The 12191-nt window shown below is 45.6% G+C and overlaps 1 protein-coding gene across 1 annotated transcript in view; it reads left to right on the forward strand.

Moving 5' to 3' along the window:
• The window catches only part of LOC111967672 (unconventional myosin-Id-like), a 121475-nt gene that overhangs the window by 89471 nt on the left and 19813 nt on the right, over positions 1–12191 (forward strand). Inside the window, 1 exon segment of the mRNA XM_023992906.2 lies at positions 3858–4012. Coding sequence (XP_023848674.1) covers positions 3858–4012 — 155 coding nt within the window.

Raw genomic sequence — 12191 nt, forward strand, 5'->3', positions numbered from 1 at the left:
AGAATTTAGTAGTACATCCAAACGGCCTCACAACCGCAGACCATGTGTAACCACGCCAGCCCAGGACCTCCAAATCCGGCCTTATCACCCGCGGAATCGTCTGAGGCCAGCCACCCGGTCAGCTGATGAAACTGTGGGTTTGCACAAACAAATCATTTCTTCATTAACTGTCAGAAACCATCTCAGGGAATTCTCATCTTTGTGCTTGTGATCCTCACCAGGTTCTTGACCTGACTGCAGTTCGGTGTCGTGACCAGACTGCAGTTCGGTGTCGTAACCGACTTCAGTGGGCAAATGCTCACCTTCTATGGCCACTGGCATGCTGGATGAATCTCAGTTTCAACTGTACTGTGCAGATGGCAGACACAAGTATGGCGTCATGTGGGCGAGAGGTTTGCTGATGTCAACGTGTGCCCCATTGTGGCGGTGGGGTTATGCTATGGGCAGGCATAAGCTACGGACAACGAACACAATTGCATTTTATTGATGGCAATTTGAATGCACAGAGATACCGTAACCAGATCCTGAGGCCCATTGTCATGCCATTCATCCGCCGCCATCACCTCGTGTTTCAGCATGATAATGCACGGCCCCATGTCGCAAGGATCTGTACACAATTCCAGGAAGCTGAAAATGTCCCAGTTCTTCCATGTCTTGCATACTCACCAGACATGTCACAGCTTCGCACAGCCATTGAAGAGGAGTGGGACAACATTCCACAGGCCACAATCAACAACCTGGTCAAATGTATGTGAAGGAGATGTGTCGTGCTGCATGAGGCAAATGGTGGTCGCACCAGATACTGACTGGTTTTCTGATCAACGCCCTTTTCATTTGTTTAAGGTATCTGTGACCGATAAATGCATCTAACTGTATTCCCAGTCATGAAATGCATAGGTTAGGATTCATTTCAAAGATATTGAAGTATGTGGACACCCGTTTAAATGAGTGGATTCAGCTATTTCAGCCACACCTGTTGCTGACAGGTGTATAAAATCGAGCACACAGCCATGCGATCTCCATAGACAAACATTGGCAGTAGAATGGTCCGTACTGAGGAGCTCAGTGACTTTCAATGTGACATTGTCATAGGATGACACCTTTCCAAGAAGTCAGTTCGTCAAATTTCTGCCCTACTAGAGCTGCCCCGGTCAACTGTAAGTGCAGTTATTGTGAAGTGGAATCGTCTAGGAGCAACAACAGCTCAGCCGCAAAGTGGTAGACCACACAAGCTCACAGAACGGGACTGCCAAGTGCTGAAGCGCGTAAACATTTTCTGTCCTCGGTTGCAACACTCACTATCGACTTCCAAACTGCCTCTGGAAGCAACGTCAGCACAATAACTGTTCGTCGGGAGGTTCATGAAATGGGTTTCCATGGCCGAGCAGCCGCACACAAGCCTAAGATCACCATGCGCAATGCCAAGCGTTGGCTGTAGTGGTGTAAAGCTCTCTACCATTGGACTCTGAAACAGTGGAAACGCATTCTCTGGAGTGAGGAATTTGAGTTTGGCGGAAGCCAGGAGAATGCCACATGCCCCAATGCGTAGTGCCAGCTGTAAAGTTTGGTGGAGGAGGAATAATGGTTTGGGGCTGTTTTTCATGGTTCGGGCTAGGCCCCTTAGTTCCAGTGAAGGGAAATCGTTACGCTAGAGCATACAATGACATTCTAGAAGATTCTGTGCTTTCAAATATGTGTTAACAGTTTGGGGAAGGCTCTTTCCTGTTTTAGCATGGCAATGCCCCCGTGCACAAAGCAAGGTCCATACAGAAATGATTAGTCGAGATCGGTGTGGAAGAACTTGACTGGCCTGCACAGAGCCCTGACCTCAACCCCATCAAACACCTTTGGGATGAATTGGAACGCCGACTGTGAGCCAGGCCTAATCGCCCAACATCAATGTCCGACCTCACTAATGCTCTTGTGGCTGAATGGAAGCAAGTCCTTGCAGCAATGTTCCATCATCTAGTGGAAAGCCTTCCCAGAAGAGTGGAGGATGTTATAGCAGCAAAAGGGGGGACCTATTCCATATTAATGCCCATGATTTTGGAATTAGATGTTCGACGAGCCCACATACTGTCCACATACTTTTGGCCAAGTAAATCTGTAGGTCTACAGATTTAATCAAAGTGTTGACAATGGAGTAGTCATCTGCTGTTTTCTTCAATCATACCAATATTACAGATAGCTGAGAAAATATCTCTTAAAAGGAAGCTTGAAACCTTTGGAAGTCGACAGACTCATACAGGATTATTTTAAAAGTGCAGTCAAAATTAAGTTTTTCCTGTGTTTTACAGTATATCATATTTTACAACAGCTGATTAAACTAACACTGTAAAAGTGTGGAAAAAATGTGATCATTGTTATTTCCTGATAGTTGCTCATTCAAAATACAATCTAGCATTAGAATGTACCAGAGCCCACCAAAATAGAGCTTGTTCTGCAAAAATGCCTTAACCCGGAGCCTGGCTGACTACTTTTCCTATTTGGCCGACTACTCCAACTCCATGTGCTTGTGGAAAACACTGGGCTTCGTCTGTGTTTACCTAACGACAGACTCGTCTCCCTCAAGAATAGACCGAAGGTGTACCGAACAGGACACTCGCTGCAGCACCATCCGTATCGCTATGACAACTCGAACACCCATTAAAAAGAAACAAGGCTTGTTTCGGTCAATTAACCCTTTCATGTACTGTAAATGTAACCTGCTCCTCGTAAACTGCTCTCGTGGACACAAGCATGTGGTGTTGGGGTATACCTGTTGAAATCGTTTCTAACCACGGGGCTCATTTCGCATTCTGTTTTTTAGCTAATTGGTAAAGCAGCTAGCTGTTGTTCACACCTCGATGCGTGGTGGCGGTGTCACATTTCCTTCATCTGATGGAGATGGAATAATGATTATTTCCTTCCAGTATGGTGCCCCTGCAGTTCTGGGCTGAGGGGATAATGTGTCTGACTCCCCTGGCTGTTTCCATGGTCTACACTGTGCTCAATGGTCCCTGGACTCGCCGGGGGAAGGGGGTAGGAAAAAAGTGAAGGAATAGAAAAATAGTAATTCCAAGCAGATGCACAACATAAACTCGACTTCTCATTATCTTCCTTAGAGATGTTATGTTCGGTTAAAAAGAAGAAGAAGAAAAAACATTATCAGGACCATTAACCCTTGAAGCAGACAAACATTACACACAGAACCTTGGGGTTTTACTTATCCCTTGCGGTCTGTGTGAAGGACTAGGGCTAGGGAATTGCCAGGGACCTCAAGATACGACATTATCACGATACTTAGGTGCCAATACGATATGTATTGCGATTCTATATGTATTGTAATTCAGTAGTGTGATTGTGTTGCGTGTTTATGTTAGAAACATCTTGCTCAGCATATGTCTGCTGCAGAGTGACAAGAGAGAGGAGGAGAAAATGAGTTTTGATCAGTCATGGAAATAAAAGTGCTGAAAACAAATTTCAAAAGATGGAGAACAAGCTATGAGTTTTGGTGCAGGTACACCAACTAGCGCAAAAATTGCGATGTTGTCAAAACAATACGATACAATATATCGTCAAAAATAATATCCCGATTATGTAAGTGTATCAAGTTTTCCCCCATCACTATATAGGACCGTGTCAGAATTCCCCTGCTCCCGTTCCTTAGCAAGTAAATGACGGGTGACGGATTACAGTTTTGATTCAGTGTGAGAACCCCCTAGTCTTTCACTGTGTCCATTGAGCCGTGCTAACTCAAACTCCCGTGGTGTTTGTCTGTATGTGTGTGCACGTGCACGTGTGTATGCTTGTCTGTGTGTGTGCTTGCCTGTGTGCGTGTCTGCGCGTGTGTCCTCTCTCTCTCTCTCTCCTCCCAGGTGACGGGGGTGAGTGTGTCCCCAGGTAAGGATCAGCTGGTGGTGTTTCACACTAAGGACAGCAGGGACCTGGTGGTGTGTCTACAGGGCATGGTGCCTGCTGGGGACAGCCGCATCGGAGAGCTGGTGGGCACCCTTCTCAGCCACTTCAAAAGGTAACCAGGGTGTGTGTGTGTGTGTGGCCTGCATGTGTTTGTGTCTGCCTTTCTGTCTGTCTGTGTTAGACGGTCGGTCAGTGGGTAAGTCAGGTGGGTGAGTCGGGCAGGTCTTTCTCCTTCTCGTTCTGTCTTATCTGCCAGCCTGCGTCCTTCTCTGTCTTTACGTGTGTGCGACGTTGTGTGTCTGTCTACAGTCAAATATATACTGTGTGTATGTGGTGGGAGCAAACGATGCAGTACCTCTCCTCTAAGCAAGATCCAGCACCTCCTTATGTGGCGCATTCTCCCAGGAGCGCATGGTGCAGACAGTGGAGATTATCGTACAGACCAGCTGTGTGTCTCCCACATACTGCGGAGAGAAGTACATTATTACTTACTGTCCCTTCAGTCAACCCCTGGAGAAAGGACACCGGTAGCGGTTTGGAACTGCTATACTGCCCCATCTGATAGGGTACTGTACATGGTAAAATTATAGCACACTGTCCTGCTTTGAAAATTACCTTGAAGTGGATATAGGAGAATGGAGAAAATGGGCAAGGCATCATTGTGATCATACTAGTGCTCTTTAAGTTGAGGCTTGTGTGATAATTCAGTCATGTATGATAGACGATTTGCGGCACACATTATATTTAAGCTGATCTCTCGTGGAAAGATCCCGCGCGTACACCGAGAGAATCTGCCCGGGACTGAATGGGATGTGAGGATTGGAGTTTTCCTCACTGGGTATTTTGGGGGGAATCCCGTTTTTTCGCAGGTGTTTGCATCTTTTGAATTTCAGAAGGAGAGGGGACATTCGGCTCGTGACTTGATAAAGAGAGATAGTGGAGCTCCTCGTGCCACTTCTCTTCACATTTACGGACTCGGGACTTAATCGAGCAGCTGACCAATTACGTGAACTTTAGTTCTGGGTTAACTAAGATTATTTTTAAGCCATGCTGATGTATTATATCCTTGGTCTGGTCTGAAACTGGTCTGATCTGTGTGTGAATGGGCCTGAACACGGCCCTGCTTCGATGATATCTTGTCTCATTGTATACAGGCTCACCGTGACAGATGGCAAGGGTCCCTCTTAATGACTCTCCATGTGCTTCCTATAGAAGCCCATCCATCACAGTGAAACATGGGCACAAGAAAAGGCTGTGTGTGTGTGTGTGTGTGTGTGTGTGTGTGTGTGTGTGTGTGTGTGTGTGTGTGTGTGTCAGTAGATGTAGATTTAACCTTTATTTCCACTTGAGCATGGTGCACAGCCCACACAATGCAGAGCACCGTTAGCAGTTTACAACACACACAGGGACCTAGAGTCAATGGCTGGCTTTTTATCCTCCAAATGTACAGCATTAGAACAACGGTGTGACCGTGTCATTGAGCCTAAGCCCCATTCCAAATAACTCTCTCTCTCTGTTTAGGTTACAACTTACAAAATGGCATCTTATTTTCCCGGGGGTTTTCAAAAGTCTGCTTTTTAGATTGAATTTGCGACTTGACAAGTTTCAACAAAAAAAAAAAGAGTCAACTCTGTCACATTTTAGGAGTAGATAGGAGCCTTGTCAAAAGGCATCAGGGCCAAATCTGTTGAGAGTTAAAACAGACACTGCGAAATCTGCTCCACGTTAACCCTCTTATCCGCTGTGACGCGCCACAGTTGTTTAGAAACTCACAAATAGTCCAGAGGCTTTTATATCCCCATGGCCTCACTTCCTCCCTCACTCTTCTCCTTCTTCTCTCTCAACCTTTTTTCCCTTTTTTGTCATTCCCCTATTGTCATCCCTCTTCTTTGTAACTCCCTCTCTCTCTTTGCACCCTCTATCTCTTCCTCCCACCTCTTTCCCTATATCTGTTTCTCTTCCCCACTCTCCAGCTCTGTCTTTTTCTCTCTCTCTCTCTCTTGTTCTTCCTCTTTCTTTCTCTGTCCCCACCAATCTCTGTCATTCTCCTTCCCCCCACCCCTCTGCCCCCCCATCTATCCTGCCCCCTCCCTCTCCTCTCTCTCCATCTCAGAAGAGGAGAGATGCAATATTTAAGGAGATGTGCTGCTCCACTGTGAAAGCTTGCATGGGCTCTAGTCTATATTTAGCCCAGACCTCTGCTGTATTGACGTGCAGCCCACGCAGCTCGCACCAGGCAGCCACTGCTACTGCAGCACACCACACCACACACTCTTCACTCCTGGGACAGAGGGGGGAGAGACACTCTACATCTGTCACACACACACACACACATGTTCTCACACACACAGATGTGGATAGCACAGTCGTGCACGAGCACACACACACAAACACAGATATATCATTCTTGATCAGTAACTCATTAGTCGAATTAGGGTCGTTGTCCTTTTGGAAGGTGAACCTTCGCCCCCAGTCTGAGGTCCCGAGCGCTTTTGAGCAGGTCCCGAGCAGGTCCCGAGCCCTTTTCATCAAGGATCTCTCTGTACTTTGCTCTGTTAATCTTTCTCTCAATCCTGACTAGTCTCCCCGTCCCTGCCGCTGAAAAACATCCCCACAGCATGATGCTGCCACCACCATGCTTCACCGTAGGGATGGTGCCAGGTTTCCTCCAGACGTGACGCTTGGCATTCAGGCCAAAGAGTTACATTTTGGTTTCATCAGACCAGAGAATCTTGTTTCTCATGGTCTGAGAGTCCTTTAGGTGCCTTTTGGTAAACACCAAGCAGGCTGTCATGTGCCTTTTACTGAGGAGTGGCTTCCATCTGGCCAAACAACCATAAAGGCCTGATTGGTGGAGTGCTGCAAAGATGGTTGTACTTCTGGAAGGTTCTCCCATCTCCACAGAGGAACTCTGGAGCTCTGTCAGAGTGACCATCGGGTTCTTGGTCAGCTCCCTAATCAAGGCTCTTCTCCCTCGATTGCTCAGTTTGGCCAGGCGGCCAGCTCTAGGAAGTGTCTTGGTGGTTCCAAACTTCTTCCATTTAAGAATGATGGAAGCCACTGTGTTCTTCAGAAAAAAAATCCTGTTTTTGCTTTGTCATTATAGGGTATTGCGTGTAGATTGATGAGGAGGGGGAACTATTTAATGCATTTTAGAATAAGGCTGTAACGTAACAAAATGTGGAAAAGGAGAAGGGGTCTGAACACTTTCTGTATGCACTGTACAGTGTCATCAGAAATATTCATATCCCTTAACTTATTCCACATGTTGTTACAGTTTGAATCTACAAACAATATCCCATAATGACAAACTGAAAACATGTTTTTTTAAACTATTTTTTTAAGCAAATTTATTAAAAAATGAAATACAGAAATAAATAATTTACGTAAGTATTCACAACGTAAATCTACGCCCCAGTCTAAGGTTGTTTGCACTCTGAAGCAGGTTCTCATCAAGGACTTGCCTGTATTTGGCTCCATTTATTATATCCTCTATCCTTACCAGTGTCCCATTCCCTGCCGCTGAAAAGCATCTCTTTCTGAAGAAAGTATTACATTTACATAATATTCAGCTTAATGTTACCTGATAATTATTTCTCACTGGATCCAACACATACCCCTTGGTTCACACCCGTCATAAAAATAGCCTCCGTGTTAGTTATTCAGCGGAGACTTAATTTCTCTCTGGAATTATAACTGTGAAGGTAACTGAGTAACTCAGCGAAAAAGCCGCGATGCACAAACTCAGTATCCATTTCAAATCTATTTTAACCCTACTTACAGTACATGGGAACTTTTCTCTTTGTTGCCCTTTCTAAACTATAAATAGCGCTTCAGGGGAAACCAATCGAATGAGAACATTCTACTGTGAGTTGTGTAAGTGTTCTAGGTTGTTGTGTAACGCTGTGTTTGATCTACTGGGATCTCAGAAAATGGCTTTCTGTGGCAGCTTGTCTTGCTGTTGTCCACAGTGACTACTGAAAGTCCAGACAGTATTGACACGGGCGATGGAGGGAGAGACCGTTATGTAGAGCCAAAAAGCACATGATGTGTGTGATGTTAATCTGGGCTCAGCTTAACCCGATAATGAGAAGGAAGGCATCACTCTCTTATGACCGTTTGTGGACACCAGTTTGTGGACTTTACCTACCTCACCTCTTCTTCATTCATGTTTTCTCTTCCTTTGTTCTCTCGCTCCCTCTCTGCCGTGTCACTTCCTTGTTATGTGTAGCACAGACTGGAGGTTGGCCCAGATTTGGCAGGGCAGCAGGGTTACGTGATCAGTTGAGAGAGACAGAGACAGAGAGAGAAAGAGATGCACGCATGACTGTAAGTCGCTTTGGATGAAAGCTTCTGCGAAATTATTATATTATGTGTTGCTTCTCAGCTATGTGGCAGATCCCCAATTTTGCTCTGATACATCCTCTGCTCCCATTGTGCATTGGGCTGTCCTCCTCATTGTCTGACCCCATGATATCAGGGTTCTGTCCTCTTCTATTTAACTCCAGTATGCAACCTCTCTGTCAATGACGGTACATCAACATTTGAAATCGTTTTCTAAAGAATTGCTTTTTGCTTTTCAAGCCCTTTTTTGAGATTCTTATGAACAGCGTTATAGAAATGCAATAAATATTTATTCATTATTATTGTCCCTTTTTTTATTCTGCGAAACCGATTTTTAGATTTTGAAGCTTTAAATAGAGGAATCCGCGAGAAGATAAGTCGGGATCTGTTTTCCTTTCCCGGAGAAAGACGATCCATTAAGTTTGTGTTACAGTACAAGGGAAGCGTGAGGAATATTCAAATTCAAAGTGCTGCTCTGCATGAACAAATGTGCCGTACTGCACTTTCCCGTATAATTGGAGATGGCATCATCATTAAAGACACTAAAACAGAGAGACAGAGGCGGTGTGTGTGTGCTGCTAGCTGGTGCTTTTCTCTCCCTATGCCATCAAGGTCACCTTTTATGCTGAATCCAATATTTCAGACTTGAGGAAGTCATTCTCCCCTCCCATCTCATCTTCTCCTCTATATCCCTCCCTCTCACTTCCCCCTCCCTCTAACACTCTTCCTCTCCAGCCCCCCCCCCCTTGTTTTTCAGCTCTCACTCCGACCCTCCCCTTTTCTCCTCTTTCCTTCCTCCTCCTCTCCCTCCGTCCCTGTGCGGTGCTGCAGATGCAGTTGCCATAGCGACCAGCCAATCCATGTTTGTCTGATATTTAGTCCAATAATAACACTGCTGCATGAGAATACTAACGACTAATCTCCTCTGGGGAGAGAGAGAGAGGGTGGGAGATGGAGGGAGAGAGATGGAGAGAGGCAGAAAAACTCTGCGAGAGAGGTAAACAGAAGCTGTAGGAAAGGAGAGGGAAAGGAGAAACAAGGGGGTGGAGAGTATTTTTAAAGCTCATCTTGTTTTAGCCGTGAATGAATCCGTCTCCATCATTATACACTATGGATTGGATAGTATTCCTGTCATGTAAAACTATGCAGAGCACCAATTCCAGTCATCCATACAAACGCTCATTTGCCATCCAAAAACATATGCAAAGATTGTTTTTGCTCCTCCTGCGTAAAAGTTATGCAACATGTAATTCCCCAATGCACGTGTGTGTGTGTATATTGTCACAAACTCTTACATTTGACTACAGTCCCCAAACACACATGCTCACCTATACATATACACTCAATTATTTTCTAGATTAACACACACACACACACACACACACACACACTGTTTAAGCTAGACAGTAGAGAGTCCTGCTCTGTTTGGTTTATTTCCTTACCCTGCGGCCTGGTTGGTGGAGTGATGGAAGAGGAGGGGTTTAGACTGAGTGTGTGAGAGCTGAATCTGACCTAGTTTCCCTCTGTGTCGATCCCTGCATCCCTGCCTGCCCGCCTGCCAACCAACCCCTGGGAGATACAGTGAGGTACAGGTAATGAGGCCTCTGCCATGCACATAGAGCAGTGCTGCAGCCCAAGACATCCCCTCCCCTGACCTCCCTTCCATACCTCCAGCCTTTCCACCTACCCCGACACAGAGCCTGTTACTTATTGTGCTATCTTGCTGCTCTCACTGGTCATAATGCGAGCATACCTCCAGCCTTTCCACCTACCCCGACACAGAGCCTGTTACTTATTGTGCTATCTTGCTGCTCTCACTGGTCATAATGCGAGCCACCTACTCTCTCTCTCTCTGTATCCCTGTAGAGTATACCAAGATGTAGCCCCCTGCTTGACCCTGACCCTCCACTTGTTTTCCTCATACTCCACTCTTCACCTCCATCACCCCTCTCTCTCTCATCCCTCTCTTTTCCCCATTTTGTTTTTTCTCCTGTCATCTCCAGCTTGGGCCTGATCAACATTATTATCTTGGTTCAATACAACCTAGTCCCCTAGCCCAATGTCTCTCGAACCCGTGAAGCATCGATAAACTGGAATGAATGGACTCGTCATTGACGTATTGATTTGATGGGGTGACAAAGTATGAGCTACTGTATGTGTCTTTAAAAGTGAGCAGTCGCCCCATGTGTAATGAATAACCTTTATTTAACTAGTCAAGTCAGTTAAGAACAAATTCTTATTTACAATGACGGCCTACCCCGGCCAAATGAAATCAAGTCAAATCAAACTTTGTGTCACATGCGCTGAATACAACAAGTGTAGACTTTAATGTGAAATGCTGACTTACGAGCCCTTAACCAACAGTGCAGTTCAAGAAGAAGAAAATATTTACCAAGTAGGCTAAAATAAAAAAAGTTATAATAAAAAGTAACACAATAAGAATAACGAGGCTATATACAGGGGACACCGGTACCCAGTCAGTGTGCGGGGGTACAGGCTAGTTGAGGTAATCTGTACATGTAGGTGGGGCGAAGTGACTATGCGTAGATAAACAAACAAACAGTGAGTAGCAGCGGTGTACAAGAGGGGGGGGGGGTCAATGTAAATTGTCCGGTTGCGATCTTTATGAATTGTTCAGCAGTCAAATGGCTTGGGGGTAGAAGCTGTTGAGGAGCCTTTCGGTCCTAGACTTGGACGACGCTGGGCCAATTGTGCGCCGCTCTATGGAACTACCAATCACGGCCGGTTGTGATACAGCCTGTAATCGAACCAGGGTCTGTAGTGACGCCTCTAGCGCTAAGATGCAGTGCCTTAGACCGCTGCTTTTCCTTCCCTCCGCTTGGCTCATCCTCAACAACCTATTGATTTCCGTAATGGTCCTTTAGCCAAGTCCAACCACCCTTGTGATTATACTGGCTGCTTCAGAAGACAAGAGAGAGACCAGGGGTGCTGGTTCGTTGACTAGCAGACACGGTCGGCTATGAGTGTCATGATCGGCCTATTGAACAGAATGGAGAGAAAAGGAACTGGAGGAGGGAAGAGCCAAGCGTGATTGTTAAAGACTGAAGGAGCCTCCTGCTGTGAAGCCATTGTGGCTCCAGCAGTGTTAAGACTCAGCCATCTGTGTACTACTATCAATGGTCCCTCGGGGAAAGTGCTCCCTTGCTTTGTCCACCACTGGCACACATCACCATCACTGACCCTATGATCCTTCAAAGAGAGGATCACAACACAGATCACAGCACAGGGAGGTAATAATAGTTTACCCTTGGTAGTAATAGTCTCTTTACCCTTATAGAAGTAGAGTTGGGCTCACATTACTATGCGTTAAACCTGTGGCCGCTACACGTGTTCTGTTCACACTCACATTATCAATCCTATCGGTACGCATGTTGATATATGGTATACCAGGGTATTTAGAAATAGCAACAGAATGATTTTCAATACCATTTCTTTTAAAATTGTATTATGTGGGGGGTTGGGGAACCCGCCTCGTGGGTGCTGTGGGAGTGCGTGCTACACTGCTGAAAAATAACTATAAGTTCATTTATTTGGCACCTCCTTAGATGGTTATCTCCAGCTCAGGGCTCCAGCTATGCATTTGGTTCGCTAACCTGCTAGCTACTCGGCTACCTTACTAGATCAACCTACTTGGTTACAGCGGAGACAATCAATCCCCTCCGTGATCAAGATCCCTGCTGCCTACATTTGGTTTGTAGCGACCAAAAATGTGTGCGCACTGCCGGTAACACCATAAGGTACAGGAACGGGATGAAAATCTGGATACCATCTAACCCTAGAGGAAGTCCTATGGAGGTGTATTGTTAGTACATTTAGTCACTCCTGTTCAATTATCGTGCTCTTATGATTCATACCATATACTCCTAAGCACATAATATACAGTTGGCACCCTTTTTTTTCTCTTTCCTTTTTTTATAGTTCCCTTT

This window comes from Salvelinus sp. IW2-2015, linkage group LG8, assembly GCF_002910315.2.
Source record: "Salvelinus sp. IW2-2015 linkage group LG8, ASM291031v2, whole genome shotgun sequence".
NCBI lineage: Eukaryota > Metazoa > Chordata > Actinopteri > Salmoniformes > Salmonidae > Salvelinus > Salvelinus sp. IW2-2015.